The 26,832-nt window shown below is 41.4% G+C and overlaps 1 protein-coding gene across 1 annotated transcript; it reads left to right on the top strand.

Moving 5' to 3' along the window:
• The first annotated feature begins 14,686 nt into the window (after positions 1 to 14,686).
• Positions 14,687 to 26,607, top strand: REELD1 (reeler domain containing 1). Its single transcript, XM_054031166.1, has 6 exons — positions 14,687 to 14,906; positions 16,307 to 16,529; positions 17,703 to 17,875; positions 18,904 to 19,243; positions 19,920 to 19,983; positions 25,732 to 26,607. The coding sequence occupies exons 1-6, from the start codon at positions 14,699 to 14,701 to the stop codon at positions 26,365 to 26,367; spliced, it is 1,644 nt and encodes a 547-aa protein (XP_053887141.1). The 5' UTR covers positions 14,687 to 14,698; the 3' UTR covers positions 26,368 to 26,607.
• The last annotated feature ends 225 nt before the right edge of the window (positions 26,608 to 26,832 follow it).

Here is a 26,832-nt window from a genome sequence, read left to right as displayed (position 1 = left end):
TGTGACGTATGTATTGCTGTTATACTCATACAAAGCACACGGGATCTTTATAGAGGAAGGTAAATACACACAGCATTTATTGAGAATACCACAGTTAGCATATGCTTTTTAGACTCTCTCTCTCTCTCTCTCTCTCGTGATGTTTATAGTTACCAGTCCAGAGTCTGGATCAATCTAGTGGCCAGCCAGATTGGTCGCAGAGGGGAGCAGGGTTCTATCGGTCGCGAACCGATGCTCCTGGAGTGTGGCAAGACGAACCCAAAGTCCTATGGCAAAGCACCCTGTTCTTGTAGGTTTTCTTCTCTGTTGAAGCCTATGGACTCCGCTGTGTCACTTTGTGACCGGTTACTTCTTAATTGGTGTAAACATTTCAGTACACCTCTGAGAGGGTCATCCTGTCCTTTGTTCCGATTTAATCAATTGTCTTTAGGGGTGCCAGCCTTTACCTCAGGGTCGTCAATCTGCCCTTCATTATGGATGCGTATTGATGATTCTTTGATGTCCTTTAAGTTTCTTCACTCCTTCTTCCTTGACTCTGGCTATAACAATGGCCTTCACACCTTATCTTTTCCTAATGCATACATTCCTCATTCACACAAACAGATTGAGAATACAAACAGTAGTATTTTATATTGAGCAAAAGGGCATTGCAAATTAAACCTTGCTAAGTTTTACAATCAATAACCAAGACAATTTACATTGAGACCCAGGCCTTCAATGTTCCTCTAATCTACTTAACATAGACACAATAGAGAACCCTGTCTTTTATTTATTAAACCTTAAAACAAAGAAATGTATAATTAACTAGAGTGCCTACTTTGTAATACATATAGGAAACCATAGTAGACATTATAACTTATTCTAAAACAAAAGGGTGACCATAATCAGTCATAAGGATTGTTTTGGTCTGTCATCCTTTCTGCTATTCAAAAAGGGTGGCTGACAGGATGAAATCAAATCATACATTAATTCTCATAGTACATTATAAAATCCAGCTCCCGCACTGCTACAAGATAAATTTGAAGCAATATTTGGTTTGGTTACTTCTGGTACTTCCAGGAATGCAGAGTGGAAAACAAGGGTTTTGAGAATAACCCCACATTGGAACTTAATAGTGTTGGCCAAGTGATAATTATCACTCCGCTCCCTCAACTATACAAATGCTTTGTTGAAAATAATGTGGCCCACTTTGAGGAAAAAAATAGGGCCAAGTTTAAATACTGGACTATACTAAGAGTCAACAGGGTAAAAAGTTCAGCTGCTGACTGGCAAAATTGGCCAAAACCCCTTGAATTATCAATTTGAATAGGGGATGTAACAGCAATACTTCAACAATGGGGGCAGGGAAAGAATTGAATCAAATGGAAGAAAAGCCCAAGGGATTAACACTGTGGCAGCTATAGAAGTCAGTCACACAAGTGAACAGCTCTTTAGTTGGTATGCCAACAGAGCCAGTAGGTCACTTCAAATCCTAGCAACTTTTTCCTCCAGATTGCAGTTATTTTGTTTCCTTTCCTTCTTTCTCTTCTCCCCACCAACACAATAATGACGTTTTTAAAAAAGTTAAAATTGGTTTTATTTTAAAATAAATCTACAGCTTTTTTCAAATTGCTCATCAGGTGAGGCTATTAGTCTCAGTGGTGTGTACTTACATAAACACGTGTGTCCTGTTCATACTTTTTTCATTATTCCCACCACCTTCTTATACCACACACTCCCTTCCATTCTTCAGCTAGGCACTAGCCAGCAATGTGAACAAATAGATATCAAGCTCTCAGCATGTAGTGTGTCAGCAGGATGGAGAGAGAGAGGGGGGAATTGCTGCACAAGCAGTGAAGTAAAAAACTGCATGTATCCCACAGCAACTTTAAGAGATTAAGTCAAAGCTCAGTGAGTAAACTCAGCTAGGTTCTGGATGGCTACTTACTAGCTTATAAAATACTTTTCTCTCTCTTTAATTTCTGCTTGATTGCAATAAAAAATAGCTTCATGGGTACCTATGAAGCTAAATCAGAGTGGAAAACTGCGCTAATACCCAGTACTTAATGCTTTCCTGTTGCTCAGTGCAAGGTTACAACTTTGGGTAATGTACCTCATGCAGAGGTTGTTTAACCAATTTGTTAATGAGTTTTCTGAAACCTTGCTTTATTCTCTGAGCAGTTTATGCTGTCTTCAGGAAAAACAAATACTTCTGAGTTGTGGATGAATGAGCACTAAACAATTGTGTGAATATTACATTGGCCCATTCTCCCCAAATACCAACAGGTTCTCAATGTCAGTAGGCAATGGTAACATTTCAATAATCTAGGGGAGGGAAATGCATGGTGTCCTTTTTTTTTTTTTTTAATAAAGATGAGGGAATAATTCCAAACAATTATTTTGCAATTAATAGTTAATCTTTCTAAATTAAACATTGTGGAGGACTCCTCAGAACATATAGAGATACCGCATTGTAATGTGCTTCAATAATTTTTAATTTTTTGACAAGGGCTTGACAAGGATCCAGCATGTAAGAAGAGATCACCAATGTACTCTTCTATAAATGACTTCTTTTAAGAAGAAAATGGATGAGCCTCCAAGTGGAGTATGTAGTTTCTCATTAGTTTTGTAGTATGTGTGTGGTTGGCAGGTTACTGTGTCCTGCATTCACTGAAATCCCTTGTTTTTCCAAAATCTAGAACAACTTATTTTGTGAAGCTTTTATTTTATTACAAAAATTATGCATCTCCAACTTCATAAGTGAAGTTTTTCTATTTCTATAGGTTTAGTCATGGAACAACTTTGTAATCATGACAGCTATATAAGATGCTACTTCTGAAATGTCACCAGAACACATGATTTGTAATCATGCAAGTTGTTTAACATTGAGAACTAGAACTTGCAGAGTTTCTGCCAAGTGCTAAGATTTTTTTATTTACTTTAAGAATAAAAATGAATAAAATACTTAAAATTACCTTCAGTGTTCTGGAAAAAATATTGGTAAATCCCCTTGTGACGTTGATAAGCATTTCCATGTTACTGATGTACAGTTGTGATGTTCATTCAGTGAGTTTGATTTTTTTTTTTAAATTAAACATTCTTTCGGGGTGAGACTCCCAAAAGTGACTAAAGATGTGTGACTTTCAAAGGGAGTTAGGTGCCTAGCTCCTTTAGCCACTTTTGGGAAATGTCACCCTTAAGTCCCAAGAAGATATTAATGAACATCACTCTGGTCTTTGTCCAAGAATTCCTGCATTTAGATGTAGCTCACTTTGGGTGTCTGATGTCTTCCACCTTGGATTTAGTTCAAGAGATAAATGAATGGGCCATTTCAGTATATAGTTACTGTGGAGAATGTAGGACATTCCTATTTTTATGCAACGTATGTGACTTGGCTTCTCAATTCACTTTTGTATTGCTACCCACTGGGTGTGAAGAGGTTAATTTCTTCTCAGGCACAGTGTATAAACAGGGAAGTGACTGGCCATGAGTCAGTAGGCATGTCCGGGTCAGAAAGAGCAGTCTATCAAGAACTGTCAGTATGTGAATAGAGACTAATGATTGGACCATTGACTTTTAACAACTGCTGGCCAAGGGGCACTACTTGTGAAAACAGCATGATTGGTATTAGAGACAAAGAACTGAAGTCTGAGCAGACTGCAGTAAGATTCCTGACTCAGTGCAAAGATTCAACCAAGGGAGGTTGTGTGCATCTAGGCTTTACTTTACCATTCTAATCTAATGTTCCTAAACACTGTGTTCCATCTGACTAATCAATCATGTCTTGTTTTAAAGAGACTGTTCTGTGTCGCTGTAAAGAGCTGTTGGTTCTGGAGCTCCCAAGAGGGTGCCACTTGCCTGAAGCATTGTATTTGATGGGTGGGAGACTATCTCCTCCTATTAAGAAATCAGCCCTGCTGGTTCTGAAGCCCAAGGTCCTAGTTGTGGAAGGAGAGGATATGGCGCTTCATCTCCCATCCACACGTATTTCTAAAAATAGACTCAAGAAAGAGTAGTGACCTGGGATATGCTTGATCTCTAAATCTGGCCATAAACACTATTTCCCACAAGCATGTGAAATTTGGGAAAACCAAAGTGTTAGCTACAGCTTCTCAACTAATAGCCTGGTTAGGGTGAGTACACATTCAGATTTGCTGCACCATCAAGAATAAGAAAAGAAAGGGGGGGGGGGAATCTTAAAGGGAACTAAATACTTATTAGCTGGAAGAGATGGAGTTTCATCCTACAGTAGTCAAAAGCAAAGTGATCCTCCAGGGCTTGCAGCTGGCTGTATCCCCCCAGATATAAAGGGCTAATTACTACAAGAGCATGCTGGGATCCCTTTAAAGAATCCCTTTAAAAAGGTAAACCTAAATCAATGGCCATGCAGTCAGTTCTTAGGAAAAGGGCAAGGAACAGACACCCCATTCCTGAAGGACTCATGAAAACCAGCATAAGATTTCGAAGGCCTATTATGTTTTATATTTGGGTTAGTTCTGTCCATCTTTCCTGTGCTATGATATTACATTGACAGACAAATGTCTAGATCCCTTTTTAGTTGCTGCCTTTCCTTGAGATTTGTCATCATGCTACAGCCCAAGTTTGCAAATAATCCCACTTCATTGCCATGACTCATTGATTTCAATGGGATTAAAATTAGGGGTGTCAATTAGTCGCCGTTAACTCACACAATTAACTCAGATAAATTACTTGTGATTAATCACAATTTTAGTTGCACTGTTAAACAATAGAATACCAATTGAAATTTATTAAATATTTTTGGATTTTTTCTACATTTTCAACTATACAGGGAGTCCTTGGACTTATGACACAATGCAATTCTGAGGAACAAATTGTAAGTCGAAACTTTGTAAGTCAAAACCGCTTTTCCCATAAGAATCAATGGTATTAAGGGGTGACTGATTCCTGAACCAAGGCTTGATACACTAATTTCACCACAATAATCCAGATTTTTGTACTAAATGAATTATAGATGACTGATGGTGCAACATCAATGTATTTACTGTACACTGTATTTTGTAAACAGCATTCAAATGAACATATGAACGCACATATGCTGCTCAGAATGCCAGCAACAGGCTCAGAAAGCCAGGGAGACTGGCACACATGCTGAGTCTCAGACAATTACTGTTCAAGCTTTCTGATTGGCTGAGCCTAGGGCTGGGAACCAATCAAAACAAGCGGCAACCCTACCCAGCAACAAACTACCCTGCTGCTTAAAAACCAATCAGAAGCGATCTCTTCCAGCTCTATACCAATATAACGCAACCAGGAAGTGATTTCAAGCAACTTTATACAAATCGAGCATCATAAGGGCGAAACAGGCATCATAGGGGCAAAACGGGCAGTCAATTGAAAAGCATCGTAAGTGGCGTGCAACGTAAGTTGGGCGTCATAAGTCCGAGGACTCCCTGTATTGATTTCAATTACAACACAAAATACAAAGTCTACACTGCTCACTTTATATTATTTTTATTACAAATGTTTGCACTGTAAAAATGATGAGATAGTATTTTTCAGTTCACATTATACAAGTACTGTAGTGCAATCTCTTTATTGTGAAAATGCAACTTATAAATGTAGGGTTTTTTTGTTGCATAACTGAACTCAAAAACAAAACAATACAGACCTTTAGAGCCTACAAGTCCATGCAGTTCTACTTGTTCAGCCAATCGCTAGGACCAACACATTTGTTTTCATTTATGGGAGATAATGCTGCCATCTTCTTATTTACAATGTCACCAGAAAATGAGAACAGGCGTTCGCATAAGACTTTGGTAGCCAGCACTACAAGGTATTTACGTGCCAGATATGCTAAACATTTGTATGCCCCTTCGTGCTTTGGCCACCATTCCAGAGGCCATGCTTCCATGCTGATAACCCTCATTAAAAAAATAATGCATTAATTAAATTTGTGACTGAACTCCTTGGGGGAGAATTGTAAGTCTCTGACTCTGTTTTACCTGCATTCTGCCATATATTTCATGTTATAGCAGTCTTGGATGATGACTCAGCACATATTCATTTTAAGAACACTTTCACTGCAGATTTGACAAAACACAAAGAAGGTACCAATGTGAGATTTCTAAAGATAGCTATAGGACTTGACCCAAGGTTTGAGAATCTGAAGTAACTTCCAAAATCTGAGAGGGACGAGGTGTGGAGCATGCTTTCAGAAGTCTTAAAAGAGCAATATTCCAATACAGAAACTACAGAACCCAAACCACCAAAAAAGAAAATCAACCTTCTGCTGGTGGCATTTGACTCAGATGAAAATATGCATCAATCTGCACTGCTTTAGATTGTTAATGAGCAGAACCTGTCATCAGCATATCCTCTGGAATGGAGGATGAAGCATGAAGGGACATATGAATCTTTAGCGTGTCTCGCATGTAAATATCTCGCGACGCTGGCTGCAACGGTGCCATGTGATTTGTTCTCACTTTCAAGTGACATTGTGAACAAGAAGCAGGCAGGATTATCTCCTGCAAATGTAAACAGACTTGTTTATCTGCACGACTGGCTGAACAAGAAATAAGACTGAGTGGACGTGTAGGCTCTAAAGTTTTACCTTGTTTTATTTTGGAATGCGGTTATTTTTGTACATAATTCTATATTTGTAAGTTCAACTTTCATGATAAAGAGATTGTACTACAATATTTGTATTAGGTAAATCGAATAATACTATTTATTTTGTTTTTTACAGTGAAAATATTTGTAATCAAAATAAATATAAAGTGAGCATTCTACTCTTTATATTCTGCGTTGTAATTTAAATCAATTTGCAAATGTATAAATATTTAAATAAATGGTATTCTGTTATTGTGTAACAGTGTGATTAATCGCACGATTAAGCTCGATTATTTTTTTAATCGCTTGACAGCCCTATTTAAAATTAAACGTGTAAGTGTCTGCAGGATTTGGGCCAAATAGCATTGGAACAATGGAAGAAATAGTGCTTACATCTTTAATTTGTATCCCTTTGCTTGTTGCCAGCTTTGATCTATTGTCATTTTTTAAAACAAGCAATTGCTCAGCGAATTGTTTGATATTTTGTTATTTCAGTGACAAATTCTACTCCGTAATACCTGTACAACCTTGTTGAAGTCAATGGAACTTTATAAGTGTAAGTGGGAGCAGAACTTCTCCCATGGTCTTTGCAGGCTGAGACTATTCATCAAATAAATGATTTTTTAAGTGTTCTCTTCTTCATCTCCAGCCTTCTTTAGACATAGGCCATTGTTATCTGTTTTAAAGATGAACTGAAGTGCTTATTAAAAAAATTAAAAGTTCTGCTTGGATCTTAATTATTTAAGGGCCTGTTATGGTAACTCCACATGTGGCACTGCCATTGCTAACGTGCCCATAGTGCAGGGCCCCAGTTGGGCCATATGCATTGGTAAATGTGTGCAAGTGTATTTTAAAGTAAAATATCTGAAAATTTCTCCTTCGGTTTTTTCCTCCTACTACAGTGCTGACACCTAAAGTGAATGCTGCTCCCCTGCACCATTTTAGATGGTAGTGTTGTCATCAGCTTTTGAAGGTGGAACACAAACCCCTGATTTCTGGCCATGACAGGTATAAACACTTTTCAGTTCACCTCTAAAACATTCCTTGTACTGAAAATAGAGGGCTCTCTCTGCAACATACATGGAATTTCTAATGAAAGCTAAAAGAGTATGTGTTGAGTATAGATTGCGAGTAGAAGGAATGTGCTGCATTAAAGCCTGGGACAAGTGTATTATTGGGTTGATGATGAATCTGACCCCTAAATTTGTTGAAATTTAAAGTTGTGAATTAGTGGTTTCTTTGTATAAGTTATCAAGCTGCTATGGAATTATGCCTGACATTTTTATGTCCGAAATGAGGTTTCTGAATAGCTTCCTCACAGAGACTACTGATAAGAAAAGAATAAATAGGATGCAGGTTGTCTCGCTCCCTTCAAAGCAAGTCACAGCAGAATCAAAAAGGAAATTCTTTCCCTATTGACAGAAATGTAATGTGGTATTTTGTGTGTCACGTTATCAGTGGTAATGAGAACAAGTGCTGTCAAGTGCCTTATCCAGTGTCTGGTTGAGACTGGGGCATGAATGAGGTCTAGCTGGCTGAAAGTGAATCCAGAAAAGGCAATATTGCTCACTTGGGAGATGCAAGCAGAAGATATGATGAGGACTATATCTTCTTTTCATTGAATGTGTATGCCTGCCAGCTGTTGTTCAAGTTCACACTTGGAGGTTGCTGTTGAGTGGTCATATAGCAGTACTGATCATGATGGGTTTTTTTCCATTTCTGTTTGAGTAGATTGTGAATCTTTCATTTGGATGCAGACCTTGTAGCTTGTAAACCAGGCGTTTGACAACAAAGAGTAGAGTACTGTGATGTGCTTTACAGAGGACTATACTTGAAATCAGCCCAGAATCTAAGGTAGTTTAAAATGCTTCAGCCTGATTCTTAAACAATTTGTCTAGCTGGTAGCACATGACACCACTGTGTTCTACATGGTCTTCCTACTGGTTTCTTATGAAACAGACCTCAAAGTCATTGCAGACAGCTCAGTGAAAACATCTCTGTGTGTAAACAATGAAAAAAGAGAACAAAATATGTAGGTGCATAAGGAACGGGATAGAAAATAATATGGAAAATACATTGCTATGATATGAATCAATGGCATGTGCTCATCTGGAATATTGTGTGCAGTTCTGGTCACTTTGACCCAGAAAGGATCTAATGTTAACCCTAAAGATGATCAAAGGCATGAAACTACTTCTATAATAAGAATAAAAAGACGGGTACAGTTTAGTTTAGAGACAAAAAGGGATATGACAGGAATATACAAAATAATAATGGTACAGAAAAGGTCAATTGGGTTGCCCGATTTATCCTCTCATGTAACACAAGAGCATAAGGGTGATCAGTGAAACAGAAAAGTAAAAAATTAAAACTGATTACATGAAATATTGTACAATGAACCTGCAGGACTCGTTGCCCGTGACATCACTAAAGCTAAGAGATTGGTAAGGTTCAGGAAAGCTTGGTCATATGGATAATGAGAACATCTGCAGTTACTTTAGAAAGGATTTAAAACAAAATTTTTGAATTGATATAAACAATAATTCTTCAAGGCATGTCTGCTGATGGGAGTTAGGAAGAAATTTCCTCTGTGGGCAGGCTTTTTCCATATATATCCATTATGAAGTTTCATAATACAATGTTCTCTGAAGCAGCTGGTATAGGCTATTATCAGACCCCAGATACTGGACTAGTTGAACACTGGTCTGATCCAATATGGTAATTCCCATGTTCCTGTATTTCATGAAAAATAAGTATATTGCGCGAACAGCTGTAAGTAAGGGATAAATGCGTTAGCTGAATGTTTCTGTAATTCTGAAACATGTTGACATTTTAACTGTTAGCATTAGGCTTCAGAGTGAAATCCATCAAGATGACTGGAGTGAGAATTCATGCTTCTAAGAGCTACTGCTTCATCCTCTCTGAAGACTACATCAGTTTGCACTTGATTCACATTAACCAGGGCCGGCTCCAGGCACCAGCATTCCAAGCAGGTGCTTGGGGCGGCAATCTGCAAGGGGCGGCAGTCCGTGTGTTTTTCCTGCCCCAAGCAGTGTGCTGAATTGCTGCCGCGGACGGCAATTCAGCCAGAAGACAAAAGCCGCCGAAGACAGAAGCTGCTGCTGAATTGCCGTCGCCGCGGAAACACGCGTGCCGCCCTAACGGCACATGGATTGCCCCATCCGTCTGGCGGCAATTCAGCGCGCTGCTTGGGGCGGCAAAAACAGTAGAGCCGGCCCTGACATTAACAAAGTTTTCTTTGCAACCCCAGAGGCTGGAATATTTTTATTGCAATGAATGCTTAGATTCTGGAGCAGAATTCTATGGCAAGAATTGCAAAGTACCTAGGCCGCTGCATGTTAGATACACCAGCCAGCACTGAATATTATGTAGAAATATATATATGTATATATCATTGATATGGAAAGTCTCAGTGAATTCAATTATGTAAACCTCCTATACATTTTAGTATAGGAGTAAGCAAAGTCGAAACCTGTTATCAAGTGCTGCTGCTTTTCCTCTGGACAGTCACGTATCTGTGCTCTATCTTACTAACAGATTTTTATGAGATGTAGTGTTATTTATACACAATTTTATGCTCACCTTAAAGTGAGTTACTTTACTTTCAGTTAAAAACAAGAGTGTTTAAAATACCAGTGAGGACTTAACTTTAGAATGGCAACAAAATTATTTCAAACCTCAAATAAAATTTAGTTTGAAGGACTCAAACTAAATTCAGGTTCATATTGGTTCTTATTTATTTGGACTGGTTCACTCATTTCTGAAGTGAACTAGTGTGTAGCTATTCGGCTGAGCTCAGCAGGCTGAAAGTTCAGAGAAAATAGCACTTTTTCCTATCTGCAAACTGATTTATTTAAAATGAATACATCCATAGCATTAGATACATGTACTCATTTGTGTACAAAATAGCAGCAGTTACAGATTGGAACAGCAGCAGCTGAATAAGCTACTGCTGCCTCCTCTAATCTTTCCTAAGACTTTCCTCTCTTAGCTTAAAACGTCTACTGACCTCAAGTGGGGCAGCAGGTGCTCTTTATGGTAGTCAGCATTCAGAGCTTTTAGAGCTTTATTGGTCAAAATCAACACCTGGGAAAAAGATGAGAAGTCGGTGCTGACTTCTGAGCAGTGGGTGCCACTGTTAAGTAAGAGGGGTTCTGTAGTCTGCCTCAGTTGAGAATTCCAAATGATTTTCAGGCTAAGCCTCAAACAGTCCGTTATAATAATCTAAGCTGGAAGTGACATGAATAACAGTGACCAGATGTATGTGTGAGAGAAAAGGTCACAATCTCCTAGCCATGGAAAAATGCACTTTTGGCTACTGGGGCTATCTGGCATCCAGAATCAGCCCAGGAGTCAATAATGCCCCCTGATTTATGAACCTGAGTAATAATAGATTAAAACACTTCAACTGAGGGAGCCAATATGACCTCGCCCATTTCCTCTGGTTAGTCCCCACAACCTACCAGCATTACATACTTTCAATACATGTTGTGTCTCGGCTAATTAGCTTTCATTCAAGCCTCTAAGTGCTGGGAAAAATCAAACAAATGTACTATCTGGGGCTCGTGAAACAGATGTACAACTGAGTGTCATACACATCTAGAAGTCAACTCAGTCTGCATGCCTCATTATGTAGCTTAATGCCCTCCCATACCCATTGAATAAAGAGACATGACAGAACAGAACTCTGTGATGAGAGAGCTGTAGGCACTGATGAGAAATCATCCAAAACTATTCTTTTGGGATCTCACAAACACACAAAAATGGACTGACCAAGTCATTCTGGCTATTCCTCCCAGGGTCTGCAGCATATCAATGGTATCAAAGTCTCCGAATATATCTGTAAGCAAATGGTGCAAAAGTGCTGTATCAAAGATGAGAATTTGGCTGCTAATCTTCATCTATTGCTCGGAAGAAGTCACCGACTGATGAAAACAGTGTAGTCTCTATCCCAAACACAGGCTTAAAGCTGGAGTGACAAATCGAGGCAATCTGAGAACTCCAGGTATTGCCATCACCTTCTGCATAATGTTTCATAAAAGAGGGAGATTAGACTGGGTGATAATTGGTGATATTCTCAGAATCAAGTGAGTGTTTCTTGAGCAAAGAATTGATAATCTCCTCTTTAAGGGATGCTCTTAGGGAGGTCTTGATGATCTCCAGACCTAAAATTCATAGTACAGCTGCCTGCCTCTGATCTGCCTAATACCTCTCCAGCTCACTGAGAGGAAAGGGGTAAAAGCCCATTTCCTGAAATCTTAGACTTAAAAATATATTTTATTAGCATTGTTTTAAAGGACAATATAGTGCCAACATTAACTCTAGTGAAGTTTGTTTTGGTGGTGGGTTTGTGCATGTGCCGGGGGGAGGGGGGGGGGGTTTCCTAAGATTATGGAACAAATTTTATACAGCACCCAGCTGCAGCATACATACTACTTAGTCTGGTTTCATGCTGTGAATTGTGTGTCACCTATATTAATTACTGGTACCCAGGAACTAAAGACAATGAAGTGAGACTTACGGATGGAGTGGGAGCCTTTTAACTTTGAATGTTTTGGCTCTGGTACATTTAAGTCAGCTGCTTATGGTTACTCTCTTGCATATGAGAATTGTTCTGCTTATTTCTAGCAAAGTATTGCTTTTGCTGCCATGTAAACGCGCGTGAGAAAAAATTCAGCTCCCGGGGCCTTATGACTAAAGGAAGCTGACCTCTTTGTTTTGCAAATCTTTACCATGCTAATTAAAAAAAGAACAAGGGCCCCATCCTGCTAAGCATCAGTAACGGAGTCCTAGGGTGATCCTGTACAGAACATACTACTTTTTCCCCCTTGCTTTGTTTTTATTTTCATCCCAGAGACTTGATGGTAAAATGAATTAATAAATAAAATGAGTGAATGGGTGGGAGGTGGAGGAGGAAAACTAATACGATTAAAGCTGATTTGGGCACTGGCAGAGAGTTCCTGTCGGTATTAGAGTAACAGCTGGTGCACTTCCCATTAGAGGAGAAAGTGAAGAACTTGCCTTAAAGGATGTGTCTCTGTCAGGCTGAGGGGGAACGGTTACAGTGAGCCTGAAGGAATGTGTCCCAAGGTAAGTGAATGTCAATGGCAAGGAACAGAGCTGAAATGGTACTGGGGCTAAGGCCTCCCTGTCTGATAGTGACAGGCTCTTGTAAAGGGGTGAGATACGTGGGGAACAAACACCCAAGGGTTAAAAAGCAGAGAGTGCAATCTGGTGAATTCTAAAGGCAAAACGTTGCAGTTCAGCAGTATTTTTTGAGGCCCAGGGAGAAACCATCTTTTGCAAGGATGATTTAAGCCAGGGGTTCTCAAACTTCATTGCACCACGACTCCCTTCTGACAACAAGAATTACTACAGGACCCTGGGTGGGAGGGCAGGGAGGCAAAAGGGTGGAGCTCGAGCCCTGCCACCCCAGGCTGAAGCTCTCGGACTTCAGCTTCAACCCTAGCTCCGGGCCCCAGTAAATTTAACACTGGCCCTGGGGACCCCATTAAAATGAGGTCACAACCCACTTTGAGGTCCTGACCCACAGTTTGAGAACTGCTGATGGAAGCGTATCCAGGGAGTGGGAGAGTGCATCCCAGCCAGCGGTATCACACCAGCTTGCTCTTCAGTTTGGGGATTGGAATTTTAAGAGGGGCTCCTAGGAGCTGCCACAAGCTCCTCATGGCACTTGAATGATTGGAGTGATGGAGCACTAGAGAAGGCTCAACTGCCTGGCTGCTCTCTGCTTGAGGCTGGGAACAAACTGTTTCATGTTCAGTGGCAGTTTTTCAGAATTAGTGGCAAATTCAGAGGTGATGTGAAAGGTGATGTAACCGAGACTTTTTTAGTCTCAGACTCCCTCTGACTTTTATATATCCACTTACTGATGCATGAGCCAAGGAAAGCAAAGCCAGTATAATTTACATGTTGAAAAGGAGTTATTTGAAGATGTACATTAAAATAGGGCTAGCCTGCTTTCATGTACACATTCATCCACATGTGTGATAAATATTTGTGTACACATTCTCTATTACTTTTCAAACTTGCACACTGCTATATGGAGACAGCACCGATGATAAGAAACAGGAATAAGTATATTCTGTCTGGTTTAGGCATTTATTTAATGCCAGTTACCGTAGGCTCTGAGAAAAGAAAGCTATAAGTTCCTGGATAGATAGCAGGCCTTAACTTTGTGAATAGTGCTTCCTCATATTAGTGTTTAAAGATGAAATCTTAATATTAACCAAAAATAAGTAGGGATTTATCTTTGGCTTCAAATGTTGATTTCAAATTTAGCACCTTGGATGTTTCACTATCATCAAACAATGTCAACAGAAGAGGAAAATTTAGAAAAATAGTTAATTATTAAACCTTAGCAAAGACATTCTGGGGTCAATACAACACATACTTCCAAAGCCTTGAAGGGTTTGCTCTCAGCAGAACCATTGTGGTTCTGTTGTGCACAGTGGAGTCAGGGTATGTGCTCTTCCCCCACCCACTGCCATGTGATTCAGCACCCAGCTTGGTGTTGTCTCCATGTATCAGTGTGCAGGTGGAGCAGGGACAGAAGAGCTGCTGCTACATGGAATCTTTCACTGGGATGGGCATGAAGTAGTTTCCATGGAGCAGCTCCACAGACTTGTGGAATAGATGTTTCCATCTCATGTACTGGATAGTTACTTGGGTAGGGCGGTGAGTGCCGAGCAAAGGATTTTGTACTCTGTGTAGATGAATCAGAACTTGCAGCATCCTTTCTGCTGACAATAATGGTAACAAGACTCTTTAGAGTGATGGTCATCCAGCTTTTTTGCTCTGTGGACAACTTCACAAGAAAAAGAATCCTCTTATGGATCATCCCCCACCTCCCAAACCACTTCTTAAAATGTTCCTTGATTGTGGGTTACTAAGAAGAGCTCCATGAGTCAGAGAACTTTTTTTTTTTTAATTTAAAGGTTTTGGGAAGTATTATTCCATGTCTCAATGAATTCAAAGATGACACATGTGCCATGTTTACTGATTGTATCTTCCTAGAAATTATTACTTTGAACTTAACCTAGAGTGTAATGCCTGTTATTTTGAATAACAAAAGGTGGAGGATGGAATGAAAGTCCAGGTAGTTATCATTGGATGGGCATGCACAATCTTGTGCTCGGTTTCGTACACTGCTGCCTTCTCCCATGGTGCGAGTCTTTCCGCCTGTGGTGACATGACACCCAAACATATAAGAGCTCAGCTTCAGAATCCCCGGAACAACTATATCACTCTCCACACCAATATGTCCTTCTACTTTCCAGGTGATAAGGTACCAGGTAAGGAGTATTAACTAACTTTACAACATAGAACATTCATGAAAAAGTTGCAATGCTGCTAGTAGTTTTCACCTGTTGTGGGTCAAGCAGAGAAATGCAAATCACAGCAGCACGGATTCTGATTACTGTGTATCTAGCAGGGAAGTTTTCTAGACGGCACTATTGACTCATAAGGAATAATTATGATTTATTTAATAGGAAATTATTTAATTATTATTTAATAGGAAACTTGTATTTACACACACGCCCCTCTACCCCAATATAATGCGACCCATATAACACGAATTCGGATAGAACGCGGTAAAGCAGCGGGGAGCCCCAGGCCCTTTAAATCGCCACCTGAGCCCTGCTGCTGGAGCTCTGATGGTGATTTAAAGGGCCCGGTGCTCCACGTAGTGGCTGGAGCACCGGGCCCTTTAAATCACCACCGGGGAAGCCTGACCATACCGGTTTACTGTAACCTCTGGATATAACACGGTTTCACCTATAACACGGTGAGATATTTTTGGCTCCAGAGGACCGCGTTATATCAGGGTAGAGGTATATATATATATATAAACACATGATAACTAATCTCAGTTAAAACAATCTTTGAGTGATGAGAAGAGGGATAATTTACGCATCTACCCTAATTACGGATAGCAACCTTCATTTATGGTATGTATGTAAAATATGCATTCTTTTTTCTCATTATAATCCTTTCAGTCTTAATGAACATTCTGCAATCAGTTACACTTAGGTAAATTCAGAGAATGAAATTGTACATTTCAATGGGGTCTTCTTCAGATTTTCCCCATGTGATAGATGCTGGGCCCGAGGCAACCCCCACTGAAGTCAATCAGGCCCATAGATCCAATGGGAGATTCTCACACAGAGAACTCTGTAGGACTGGGCCCTAAGTATTTTAAATGGCAATGAAGAGGAAGCTGACCCGTAAACATATCGTCCATCCTACCTACCTACCCACATACTCATTCCTATTCAAAAGACCAGGTCTTAAACAAAAATGGAGCATGCACTTTTTTGTGCAACAGGACAGTTTAATTCTTATACAGGAGTTCTTTTCAAAATTAATCAATATGGTGTATGTGTATATATTAATAGTGTATAGATAGCTGTATTTTTCCGAGTATCAGCTGATTAGTAGTTCATAATTAAAAAATGACTCAAGCAAAATTTCCATGTAGCTTTCATGGGAAAAGAGTCAGCATTAAAGAATGTTCTGATATTTTCAGAATGCTTAAGAGAGAAATGTAGAGGCAAAATGGCAGGCTTGGTTCCATATGGATTCCTCCCAAGTTCACCAATTCCAAAGAAAATTCCATTGGAAATTATTAATGTCAGAAATGCAAATGGATGCCTTGGACAAATTGCTTTTTGTACCATGGTTTGTTTTGCAGTGACAGTGAGGAGCTCTCGGGATTTCATGGGCTTTTTGCTTCAAGCTCGCAGGGTATCTAATGATCAAGTTGCTGGCACTTTTGTTTTCATTCCTCCGGGTTCCAAACTGCTGACTTGTTTTGAAGATGGCGATTCTGTAACCCATTCTGACAAGTCACTGAAGAGAAACCTGTCATTTGTGTGGAAGGCACCTGCCCAGCCCATTGGAGACATCAAGTTCTTGTAAGAATATATGGGTCCTAACCCTAGTTCATATCTATGGAAAGTCCCGATGCCCTTACAGTTTGCCATGTTCAATGGGGGAGGGGCAGGGAACAGTGTTTAGATATTGCTTGAGATTCACCAAATATTGGAGTAATTTCTGAGCTGCTGTAAATTGTCATAGATTCATTGTCTTCAGTGGCAATTTACAGCAGCTGAGGATCTGCTCCTTTGTATTTACATGGTCAGCTTTCCCCTACTATTAAACAAATCTTCAGATGGAAAACAGCCTAAATACTTTGGAAATCAGTAGCCCTGTATACGATTTCACTGATTTTTATTTACCTCCTTTAAAAAGTTAAATATAAATAGAATTGTTCACAGAATAAGTTATTGGCTTGCATCAGATAGTAACAGAGAGGACACTAGATATCCAAGATCAGATAATATAGCTCAGTTTAGGCAGTATAAATTATGAGTTACACCAATACATATTGCACCCAAAAATACAGTCATTAAAAGAATCTTAAAGTTGCAAAGTGAAACACTCCAGAATTAGGAAATGGCAGCTGACCCGGGGCTGCCACAGGTGTTTAATTGCTGTGTAGCCACACCCCAAGAGACACAGGACTCCTAGGTTCAATCCCAGGTTCTGTAGGAAAGTGTTTTTTAGTAGTTATAGACCTTTCTTGTCTGTCCTCCTCTGGCAGAAAAGCAGCATGGAAAATATCAGCTTGAATGATTAAAGCTTGGCAAAGTTATAAGCAACTGAATAGAGGGGCTTATAATAGAAAGTGTCCAACAGTCTCAGTGCTACCAGCCCTGCTATAATACTGTTATAAAAGTAAAATTGATGAGCCTTTCAAATCCGTAACTCCCACTTGCCTCCTTGCCCACAGAAGCAAAGCTAGTAAAAGTTTTCCAAATGTATTTTTGTTAAAATTTGAAATTGTTTTATTTTCCCATTCAGTTTTGCATCAGCCCTAATTATAAGTGAACCATTACACTGCATTTTCCCTATGGTGTCTAGTGTGTTTTATTTTTAATATAAAAACTGTGATGGACTAATCTATTAATTTTTATTGCACTGTTTTAGTTTTTTTAAATAATTCCTTCTGATTAGGGAAATTTCTGATGTTCTATTAATGATACAGGGTGACTACATTTTTGCCTAACATACGTTATTTTTGACAGTTTATCGGTAGTCCAGTCATATTTTGTTTACTGGGTAAGGATTGAATCTGCTATTGTGTCCCACCAAATACAAAACAGAACACCTGCTGCTAGTAGCAAGAAGTCCAGCACTATAATGCCAACACCACTGCAGAAACCTACTGATCTAAAAGTAACAGTTACAGCAAGCAAAGGTATGTGTTATTTTACTGACAACTTAGTTCCAATAGAATATTTTTATGGTATATTCCTTCTTCCAGCTAACACAAGTGACATAAGTGAACCTCAGGAGTTCACTTAACAGAGTTACTGGGGCCTGATCCCCTGAGGAAAGTCTTGAAGTGACACACTCATCACCAGGATCCAGGCTTTAATCTGAATGAGGGCGGCGATATACAGTTTAAGCAATGTTGCCAACTTCCATGATTTTATCCTGAGTCTTGCTACAGTTGATGTTTTACTTAAAGCCCCAGCTCCAGGAGACACATGATTTCATGAGAATTTCAGCTTTCATTTAAAACAAAAAGGTTTCTAGTCCTCCTGGTTGCAAAGAACAGCATGAAAACATAACTTGAGTGCACTCAATAGACTCAAATGAAAAGAAAAAGAATCCAAAATGTACTCTTTTTAATCTCAAAAATATAAGCCAGTTTCGTGATTTTGGAGGCCTGACTCATGTTTTTTGGATGCTTGGGTGTGGCATTATTGTTTAAATAAGAGAAAGTCCTATATTTATTGTCAGTGTGACTGTTTGATGACCTCAACTATGTGTATTGGACAAAAGGCAGGTCATCTGTCATTTCTCTCAGTTTGGAGTGAGCAGGTCTTTTTCAAAGTGAATGCACATCTAGGAAGCAGTATTTTATCATTGTTTCAGCAGTCTTGGGTGAGTGAAATACCCTCTTCCCAAGATGGAACGAACCATGAATCTAGACTTTTAAAAAATGAACCTTGTTTCTTAAAGTATTCAGCATGGCACCTTGGCTTTAATTTAATTATTTTATCTGAACTTAATTTGGGGAGGGCTTTATTGGTTTACTCTCCAGTTTCCATGGGATGCCTAGATTTCTATTTAAGCTTTGTGCTATAGAAATCAAAGTTATTATTATTATTATTTTTAGTATATGAATGCAGATAATATATTAATCAGTCATTACAAATCAAGCTTTGAAACAAACAATACAAAGAAAATACACTTGTTCTCTTTTTTGTGTTTCTTAAGGTTCTGCTACACCCAACAGTATTACTGTCTTTACTCAGTCTTCAAAATTTATGCCTGCCAGACTGACTAGAATTGCAGTGACAAAAGTACTGGAGCCTGCTTTTGGAAGCAGACAAGACACAGAGCAACTTGATAAGGGAAAGCAACAGTCTGAGACCTCTGTGGATTCAGTAGCCTTGAGGGTCAGCAGCAGACATGGAGGAGGGCAAGCCAACAGAAGCAGCATCTACAGTGATCAAAGTCTGGAGCCATCACTTGAGTTTCAAGGGTTGGACATGGCAAACATCTTGCGAAGTTTCATTTTACAAGCTTATACCTCCAGCCCCAGCACACCTGATGGGTACTGTGTGAACAGTGAATGTAATGTACTGAATATGAATACAACTACTTCTCCAAAAGTTATGGAAGGAGTAAATTAGCACCTGTTTCTCCATGGGGCAAGTGGTGCCCATGTGGCAAGCTGTGCATTCCTACTAGGTATTTGCATGGTGAGATTTTGAAAATTACTCAGCCCCTTTTGGGGCTGGGGGTGATGTAAAGTGAAGCTAATACTACAACGGGACACTTGAAATAGAACTGAGGAGAAGGTACTCAGGCAACTTATATTTACATTTTTCATATTTTTCTAAAAATAATCAAAGAAATGATGAATCTAGCAAGGCTAGCCTTCCATCACTGGGGAGAAGGAAAAGGAAAACTGAACTAGCTGATTGCAAAAGTTTGGATTCAGTGGGACTTGGGCAGGATTGGGGCCAATAGGCATCTATATAATTGGGGTGGGTAGGAAGAGAAATTTGGCACTGAATGTTCTGCATTATCTTATCTGTACTGTACTTAGGTTGGATTGCATGACAGCTGTCTCTATGGGCCCCTCTCATCACAATAAATGTGTACGTCATGAGGCTATTCTAGCGAGCAACATTTTTAATAAAGTCCAGGCTCTGGGGTTTTTTCATTGTAATTTGTACAGATAAACAAAATATATTAAACTTATCCCTCCTTTTCCAATATTTTAGACCACCAAGCATCTCAGGTGCTTCCACATCACAACTGTGTTTGACATGTAAGGAAGATATACAGGTAAGAACTGTGTGGGGTGTTTTGTTTTGTTTTCTATTGTTGGGGTTCCCCCAAGACCTCTTCAGTTCCCTAAGAACTCAGTTTGGCTCCAGTCTCATCATTCAGCATATAATCAAATTACATTTGAGTTGACTGGGCTTAAGTGAAGGGGTTGGGTACAGGGTATGCCACACGTCCACCCAATTCCTTTATATACACTTACAGTGCATCACATGTTTTGAGATTGGCAATGTCTCTTTGGGCTAGTCTACGCTTGGGGGGGAGGATCGATCCAAGATACGCAACTTCAGCTACACGAATAGCGTAGCTGAAGTCGAAGTATCTTGGATCGAATTACCTGGGGTCCAGATGGCGCGGGATCGATGGCCGCGGCTCCCCCGTTGACTGCGCTACCGCCGCTCGCTCTGGTGGAGTTCTGGAGTCAACAGTGAGCGCGTTCGGGGATCGATATATCGCGTCTTAACGAGACGTGATATATCAATCCCGGATAAATCAATTGCTACCCGCCGATACGGCGGGTAGTGAAGACGTACCCTTAGTAGGAACTAATCCCTGTACAGCATGCTCTACTCACACGCTGTCCATGCACAACTTACTCTTTACCTCATCTTTCTGTTCTAGGCTTATCTGATCCATTGTTATCTTGGCCATTAAGTGATTCCCTGGATGTTTCTCCTTATCTTAGCTAGTACAGACATTCTGTTTCCAGCCTGCTGATCCATTTACCTCCCTAACCCCATCTCCCAAGAAATGAGGCCTCACCCATGTCCAATTACTCACGCCAAGTCAGGCCTGCATCTGCCACAAAATGGAAAATTATTGGAAGCAGGTGGAAATTTGAGCAGCAGATGACAATGAAATCTTTTGCATCTTAACAGCAACATGTGTTCTGTATATGCCACGTATATTACTAAAGCTATTTTAACACTGTTAAATATTCCAAACTCTACCAGTAGAGCCATGTGCCTTGATTACTATGGGTTCAACTGTAAAATGATCTGAAAAACCTTTTTGATACATAGCAATGACATGATTTTAAATTGCAACAATTTGAGATGTTTTTGGTTTAGAACCCTGCACTGGTGTCCATGGGGAGGCTGGAAATCTCCTTTTTCTGGTGATCCTGTTTCTAGCCCTGAAAGGCTGATAGATATTAAAGCTGTCAGTGTCTAGGACTCTGATCTGAGTCTCAGGCAGTTGTATTCTTTTGGGGGAGATTCCACTATATCTATTGTGACAAAATGGCCGATGTTGTTATGGTGAGTCCCATGCTTCTCTTGGCGGGGGGCTAAGACACCACCCTTTACCCCTGCTCTTGGGGTGCCGAGGGCTCCTCTAGTGGCTTGGGAAGGTGGTAGAGCAGGGAAGGGGTTTGGGTTTACTCCATATTCTGAGACCCAGCCCCTCTCAACCCCAGCAGGTTTCTTACCCTCTTCCCCCTTGAGTAGGGTTACCCTCGGTTCTTAGACGCTGGGGGAGGGAGTCTCCCTTACTTCGGTTCTCTGGTCTTTCAAGTCTCAGCAATGCACCTCCAAGCTCCAGTCCCCTCTCTCTCCTTCCTCAGACAACCTGACTGCCTGAAGCAGGGGGTTTTATTAGGGTCCTGGCAGGGTCTTAATTGACTACAGGTGCTCCAATTAACCTGTCTCAACCCTCCCTAGTCTACAGGGAACCACGCCTTAATTAGCCTAGGGCTTATATATTTCCCCTCTCCCACTGCTCCCTGGCCCTCATGTATCGCACTACCTATCTCTCTCTCTATATATATATATGAATGAATTAATGAAGCAAGCCTGACCCAAAGCCCCATATCCAAGCATAGCCCAAAGATGGATCTATGTTCATCTGTTTTACCACTGAGCACTACTTGTGTCTTCATTTCACACCACTTCTCTCAGTGATCTTTTCTTGCAGAAATGGATGGGTTTACTGATTTGTTTTCCTGCTTAGCTTTAAACATTTTGCTAAACCTAAAACTCTTTAAAATAGTTCTAATTCACCCAGCTGTAAATACTGACTTCAAAACATATGCATGGTCCAGCTCATTGAACCACATAACCTATAGCACATGTACAGAAATGTACTATTCCTTTGAACTCTGAAATAACAAAAATAAATCATAATATATAAAGTGCTCACACAAATTTATCGGGAAGTACAGTAAGCTTAAACAGGCACTTTGGCATGGGAATGTAGCACTACTGAATGTACAAGCACAACTTGGCTTTGTTTAGGCAGCTAAATGCCCCACATCTTGCTTTAAAGCAAAGTATACCAGCTAGAAACATTTCAGGCTGTTTCCTCTCTCTCCTTTCAGTATATGTTCAGACATAATGATGGGATTGTATTAGCTGCTGTTCTGGGCTGTACCTCTTAGAGGGCAGTCAACATCCTGAAATCCTCTTTAGCCTGCATGAGGTGTACAGTCCCAGGCAGTGGGGCTGATTCTGTTATCGCTTACTTTGGTGTAAAACAGGATCAACTCCATTGAAGTCAAAGCATTTACGCTAATGTAGAAGCATTGTAGGTGAGACTGGATTCAAACCCATTGTATTTATGGGTATCTGGCCTGTACCTGCTTTTACCAGACAGCTGGGGTCACCCTAGCCAATTTGTGAAGCGTACTGCTGCAGGAGGCCTCCAGCTACAGCTTGTTCTTTCAGGTGCAGCATCCTCCGTCAGCAGCCAGGGGTTGCAGTGGTGCCCCCTGATGCAGCTTTTGCTTTGTTTTGCGCCTGCTGCTTCCTGCTGCCATCCCTGGTGCCTCTGTGCTTTAGGGGAGGCAGCAAGCAAGCAGCAAGGAAAAGAGCCGATTCTAGGTACAGCACTTGTCCCAGCCAGGGCCGGTGCAACCACTAGGTGCACTAGGCGGCCGCCTAAAAGCCTGCTCAGGTGGAGTAGAGGTGAGCTGACACGGAGAGGCTTGGGAAGGTGGTAACGGGGGGGGGGGAGGGGTGCACAAGGGAACCTCTCCCCGCCCCAGATCACCTCCACTCTGCCTCCTCCGCTGAGCACACAGCCCCCGCTTCACTTCTCCTCCAATCGGCACCGCAATCCTGGGAGGGGAGGAGAATTAGAGCGGTGCCAGCGTGTTCAGCGGAGGAGGCAGAGTGGAGGTGAGCTGGGGCAGGCTCCCCGGGTGGGGTTAGCTGCCGTGGGGGGGGGCAGTGGGCGGGGTTAGCTGCGGGGAGAGGGGGTAGCTGCAGGGGAGGGGGTAGCTGCGGCAGGGGGGCTCCCCAGGTGTGGGGGGGTGGCGGGCTGGGTTAGCTGCCACGGCGGGCGGGGTTAGCTGCCGCAAGGGGTGGCAGGGGGTGGGGTTAGCTGGGTGGGGGGGTGGCGCAAGGTGGAAGTTTCGCCTAGGGCGCAAAACTTCCTTGCACCGGCCCTGGTCCCATCCCATACAAGTAGCAGCATGTTTCCTACTCTCCCATGTTTCAGAGATGGTGGGATTTAGGGAAGAAATACTGAGAACGAGAGAGAGAGAGAGAGAGAGAGAGAGAGAGAGAGAGAGAGAGAGAGTGTGTGTGTGTGTGTGTGTGTGTGTGTGTGTGTGTAATTGGAGACAGCATCAGAATTGAGGGTTTGGATAAACTAGGAAAGTTATGGGTGCTGGATGAACTGAGGGGTCCTGCATGAATGGGGGGCAGGGTGAGGGCAGGGCCTGAACTGAGGCGGTGGCAGTAGGGGCTGAAGGGATGAACTGACAGAGACCCGGAGAGGTATGAACTGGGAAAAGGAAGGCTTGGAGAGATCAACTGGGGGTGGATGGCTGGAGCAATGACTTGGAAGGGGACAAACTGGAGATTAACTAGGAAGGAAAGAGGCAGTTGGGAGATGCTGGGGAAAGAAGAACTGTATGGAGATAACAGGTGGAGTCTGAGGTTGAGAAGGAGAGATGAACTGGGGACCTGGATGGGAACTAGGGCAGGAGCTGGAGAGTGGATTAGAGTGGGGGACAAGGGGAATAGAGAGGCTATGTGGTAAAAGGGAGAACACTACACAGAATACAGAGAAGGGGAGCAACAAGGGACAAGGGATAGGTCTGGGAGATGCCATAAGGAGAGAGAAACATGGGAACCCAGAGAATCAAGGAAGAGAACAAATGAGAAATATTTAGGAGATTCCAGGAGAGAAAAAGGAGAAGAGAGGGACATAGAGGAGAGATCAGTGTGCAAATGGACCAGAGAACAGGTGCAGTGGAGTCAAAGGTGAGCTAATGTGGATCACTTGGGCAAAGGGGATGGGCAAGAAAAAATGAAAGAAGGGAAAGGAGAGAGAAAGAAAGAAGAGAGACACCGGGAACATAAGAGAAGAGAATTTTACAAATCAGGAAAGAAAGGACAGAATGAATCCAAAATGGAAGGAGAGAAACAAAGGGTGAAATCCCATAGTATTTTCCAGGTAGATAGCCCTTTTTCCATTTGGGGGAAGGGATTGGGATGGCTGTTCCCGGTATCTGTGCTGTATTGACACTGCTAGCTAGCTACTCTAGATTCTGCAGTTTAATCACTGAAATTCTGTTGTTCGCTGTCTACATTTTATTGTCACATTCACCTTCTTCAGTGGTAACCTCTCCCACAATCTGAGCTATTGCTGTCTATCCCCTACCTGGCCTCACAGCTCACCAGGACTCCTGCCTGACTGGCTACCCAGCAAGCTTTTTAAACACCCACTAATGACATCAGAGGCCAAGAGCTTTTCTGGTGTAATTGATGGATGTGCTAAAGAGCCTGCTGGACTGCTCAAGTTGCATAAAAACCAGCTACTAAGGGCCCGATCCAAACCCAAAGAAGCTGATCACCCATAGACTTCACTGGTTCTAGATCAGGGAGTAGCTGTGCATTGTGAAGGTAAGAGTTCAGTGCAGGTCTCAGATTCATTTCTTTCAGGGGCATCTCTAAAATCCTCAGATTGCCTCTGCAGCCAGTCTTGATTAAGATCTGTAGTGAAGTCTAGGCTAAAGTCTAGCCTGGGGTCTTCATTTTGTGACTGCTAAAACAAGGTGCTTTGCAACAAGAAGAAACTGAGAAATGAGTGAGTTAACAAAATACTAATTCACATTGTATGGGATGGTTCAGCATTATTTACAGGTGGCAGTTTTCCAACTGACAGTGCAGCGTGGGAAAGCAGGCAACTTTTGGCCAGGGCTGAGCTATTGAACTTTAAAATCCTATGGGAACTTTTCCTTTTATTTAAATAGTATCAAAGGGCAAGGTAAACTAAATTCTTCTGTGACTCCCCTGCCCCAAAGGCCTGATCCAAAGCCCAGAAAAGTTAATGGGCATCTTTCTGTTGATGTGGCGGCCTGATCCTGGCATTAGTGAAGTGTAATCATTCGGTGTACTCAGGTGTCTATTTTATATTTTTGAGCAAGATATGTTAAGTGACTGCAGGGCTGGTGCCAGGTGTCAGGTACCAGCCCCAGAAATTGAAGTCCTTTTTACAGAGACTGGCACCTTGATGGGGTAAGCTTCCTCCTCTGCCCTACCAACTTGCTTCCACTCTGAGCAATGGGACCAACTTCGAGTGTCTATTCCATCTATGGCATCCTGTGATAAGATATCACGCAAGGGTGTCAGTTGTGTCCCTGTTGAATGCACCAACTCATTTCACAACCATTGGCTATTGTTCTTGGTTATTCCCAAACTAGGTGGATTTGAACCAGTGACTAGGAGCTGAAAGAGCCAGTTAAATCCCACAAGCTGTTTAGACTCTCATCCGATATTTTGTCATCTTTTTGCTTTTAAGGAGGTTGCTGTGAATTCCAACCAGGAGATGACAAAACCTGTGTTGCATGCTACTGCTTCACTTTCCACCCAGGTTTGGTACACTTACCTGCTTGCAGTTCCAGGCACAACGTCACAGCATAGAGATAGGGAAGCTGACTTGGATGTCTCCAGCAGTTTATCATCAGCTTCAAGGCAGATGGCAGAGAGGCGGTCAGTGACACAGAAGGCTTCAGCAAACTTCTTGCTGCAGTCAGAACATGCAGTTTCCGGAGAGGAGGAGGAGAACCAAGAGGAGGTTACTGGAAATACACTTCCATGGGTGACCAGACCCATGCCTGATGCTGCTGTTCCTGGGAAAGGAGCAGAACACCCCAGAAAAGGGGGACAATTCATAGCAGCCCAACTTGGCATTCTCCTTGGCTGTACAGCTGCCCTCGGCATGGCCCTGGCTGCTGGGCTGCGCTGCATCCATGCCCAGTATTGTCACAAGCGAACAGAAGTGTCCTTTAGTGAACCAGACAATGATGTCATCACAATGAGAGAGGGTGGGGAGATGATGCAATTCAGGAAGATACGGGAAAACAGCTTTGTGCTGGTGCAGGCCGAGTACAACTGGATCAGCCCATCAGGCAGTGGAAAAAAGACAGTCATCTAAAAATACCTGCAAATCCTACATAGTGCTTTATAGATTAGGTAGCGTCGTATGTAGGGCAGATGGTAAAAATTAATCGGAATGTCTAACGTGAATACAGGAAGCTGTTGTAGTGTAGCTCCTATATATAACCATCTCAGTAAATATACTCCAACTGAAAAATGATGGAAGTAGATACATGTTCTGATCACAGTACAAATGCATGCAACTCAGTTACAGATGTTATGAAAATTAGATGTTCTAAATTACAGATGCTATGAAAATATAAGTAGACGTATTGTTTAAAGTATTACACTTAACATAATAAATATTGTATAGCTATTCATTAACTGTGTTATTGTAGCCATTACATTTCCTTTGTTGCCTTAAGGTATAATCAAAAATAGAAATTCTTCCTCTGCACTTTGGTGTCGTCTCTTATTTATTCTCAGCAAAAGTTTCTGGTGGCTTATTTTCTTCTTCTAGAAA

Source organism: Malaclemys terrapin, chromosome 5 (genome assembly GCF_027887155.1).
Source record: "Malaclemys terrapin pileata isolate rMalTer1 chromosome 5, rMalTer1.hap1, whole genome shotgun sequence".
Lineage (NCBI taxonomy): Eukaryota > Metazoa > Chordata > Testudines > Emydidae > Malaclemys > Malaclemys terrapin.
Note: the sequence above shows the minus strand (reverse complement) of the source record. Positions and strands in the feature narration are given on the sequence as shown.

What these genes read in the sequence shown, in the direction of transcription:
- REELD1 (XM_054031166.1), top strand. Translation starts at nt 14,699, where the DNA reads ATGAAAGTCCAGGTAGTTATCATTGGATGGGCATGCACAATCTTGTGC. An exon ending in TCCAGGTGATAAGGTACCAG is followed by an intron (nt 14,907 to 16,306) that starts GTAAGGAGTATT and finishes TTTGTTTTGCAG; the next exon opens with TGACAGTGAGGAGCTCTCGG. An exon ending in AACAGTTACAGCAAGCAAAG is followed by an intron (nt 17,876 to 18,903) that starts GTATGTGTTATT and finishes GTGTTTCTTAAG; the next exon opens with GTTCTGCTACACCCAACAGT.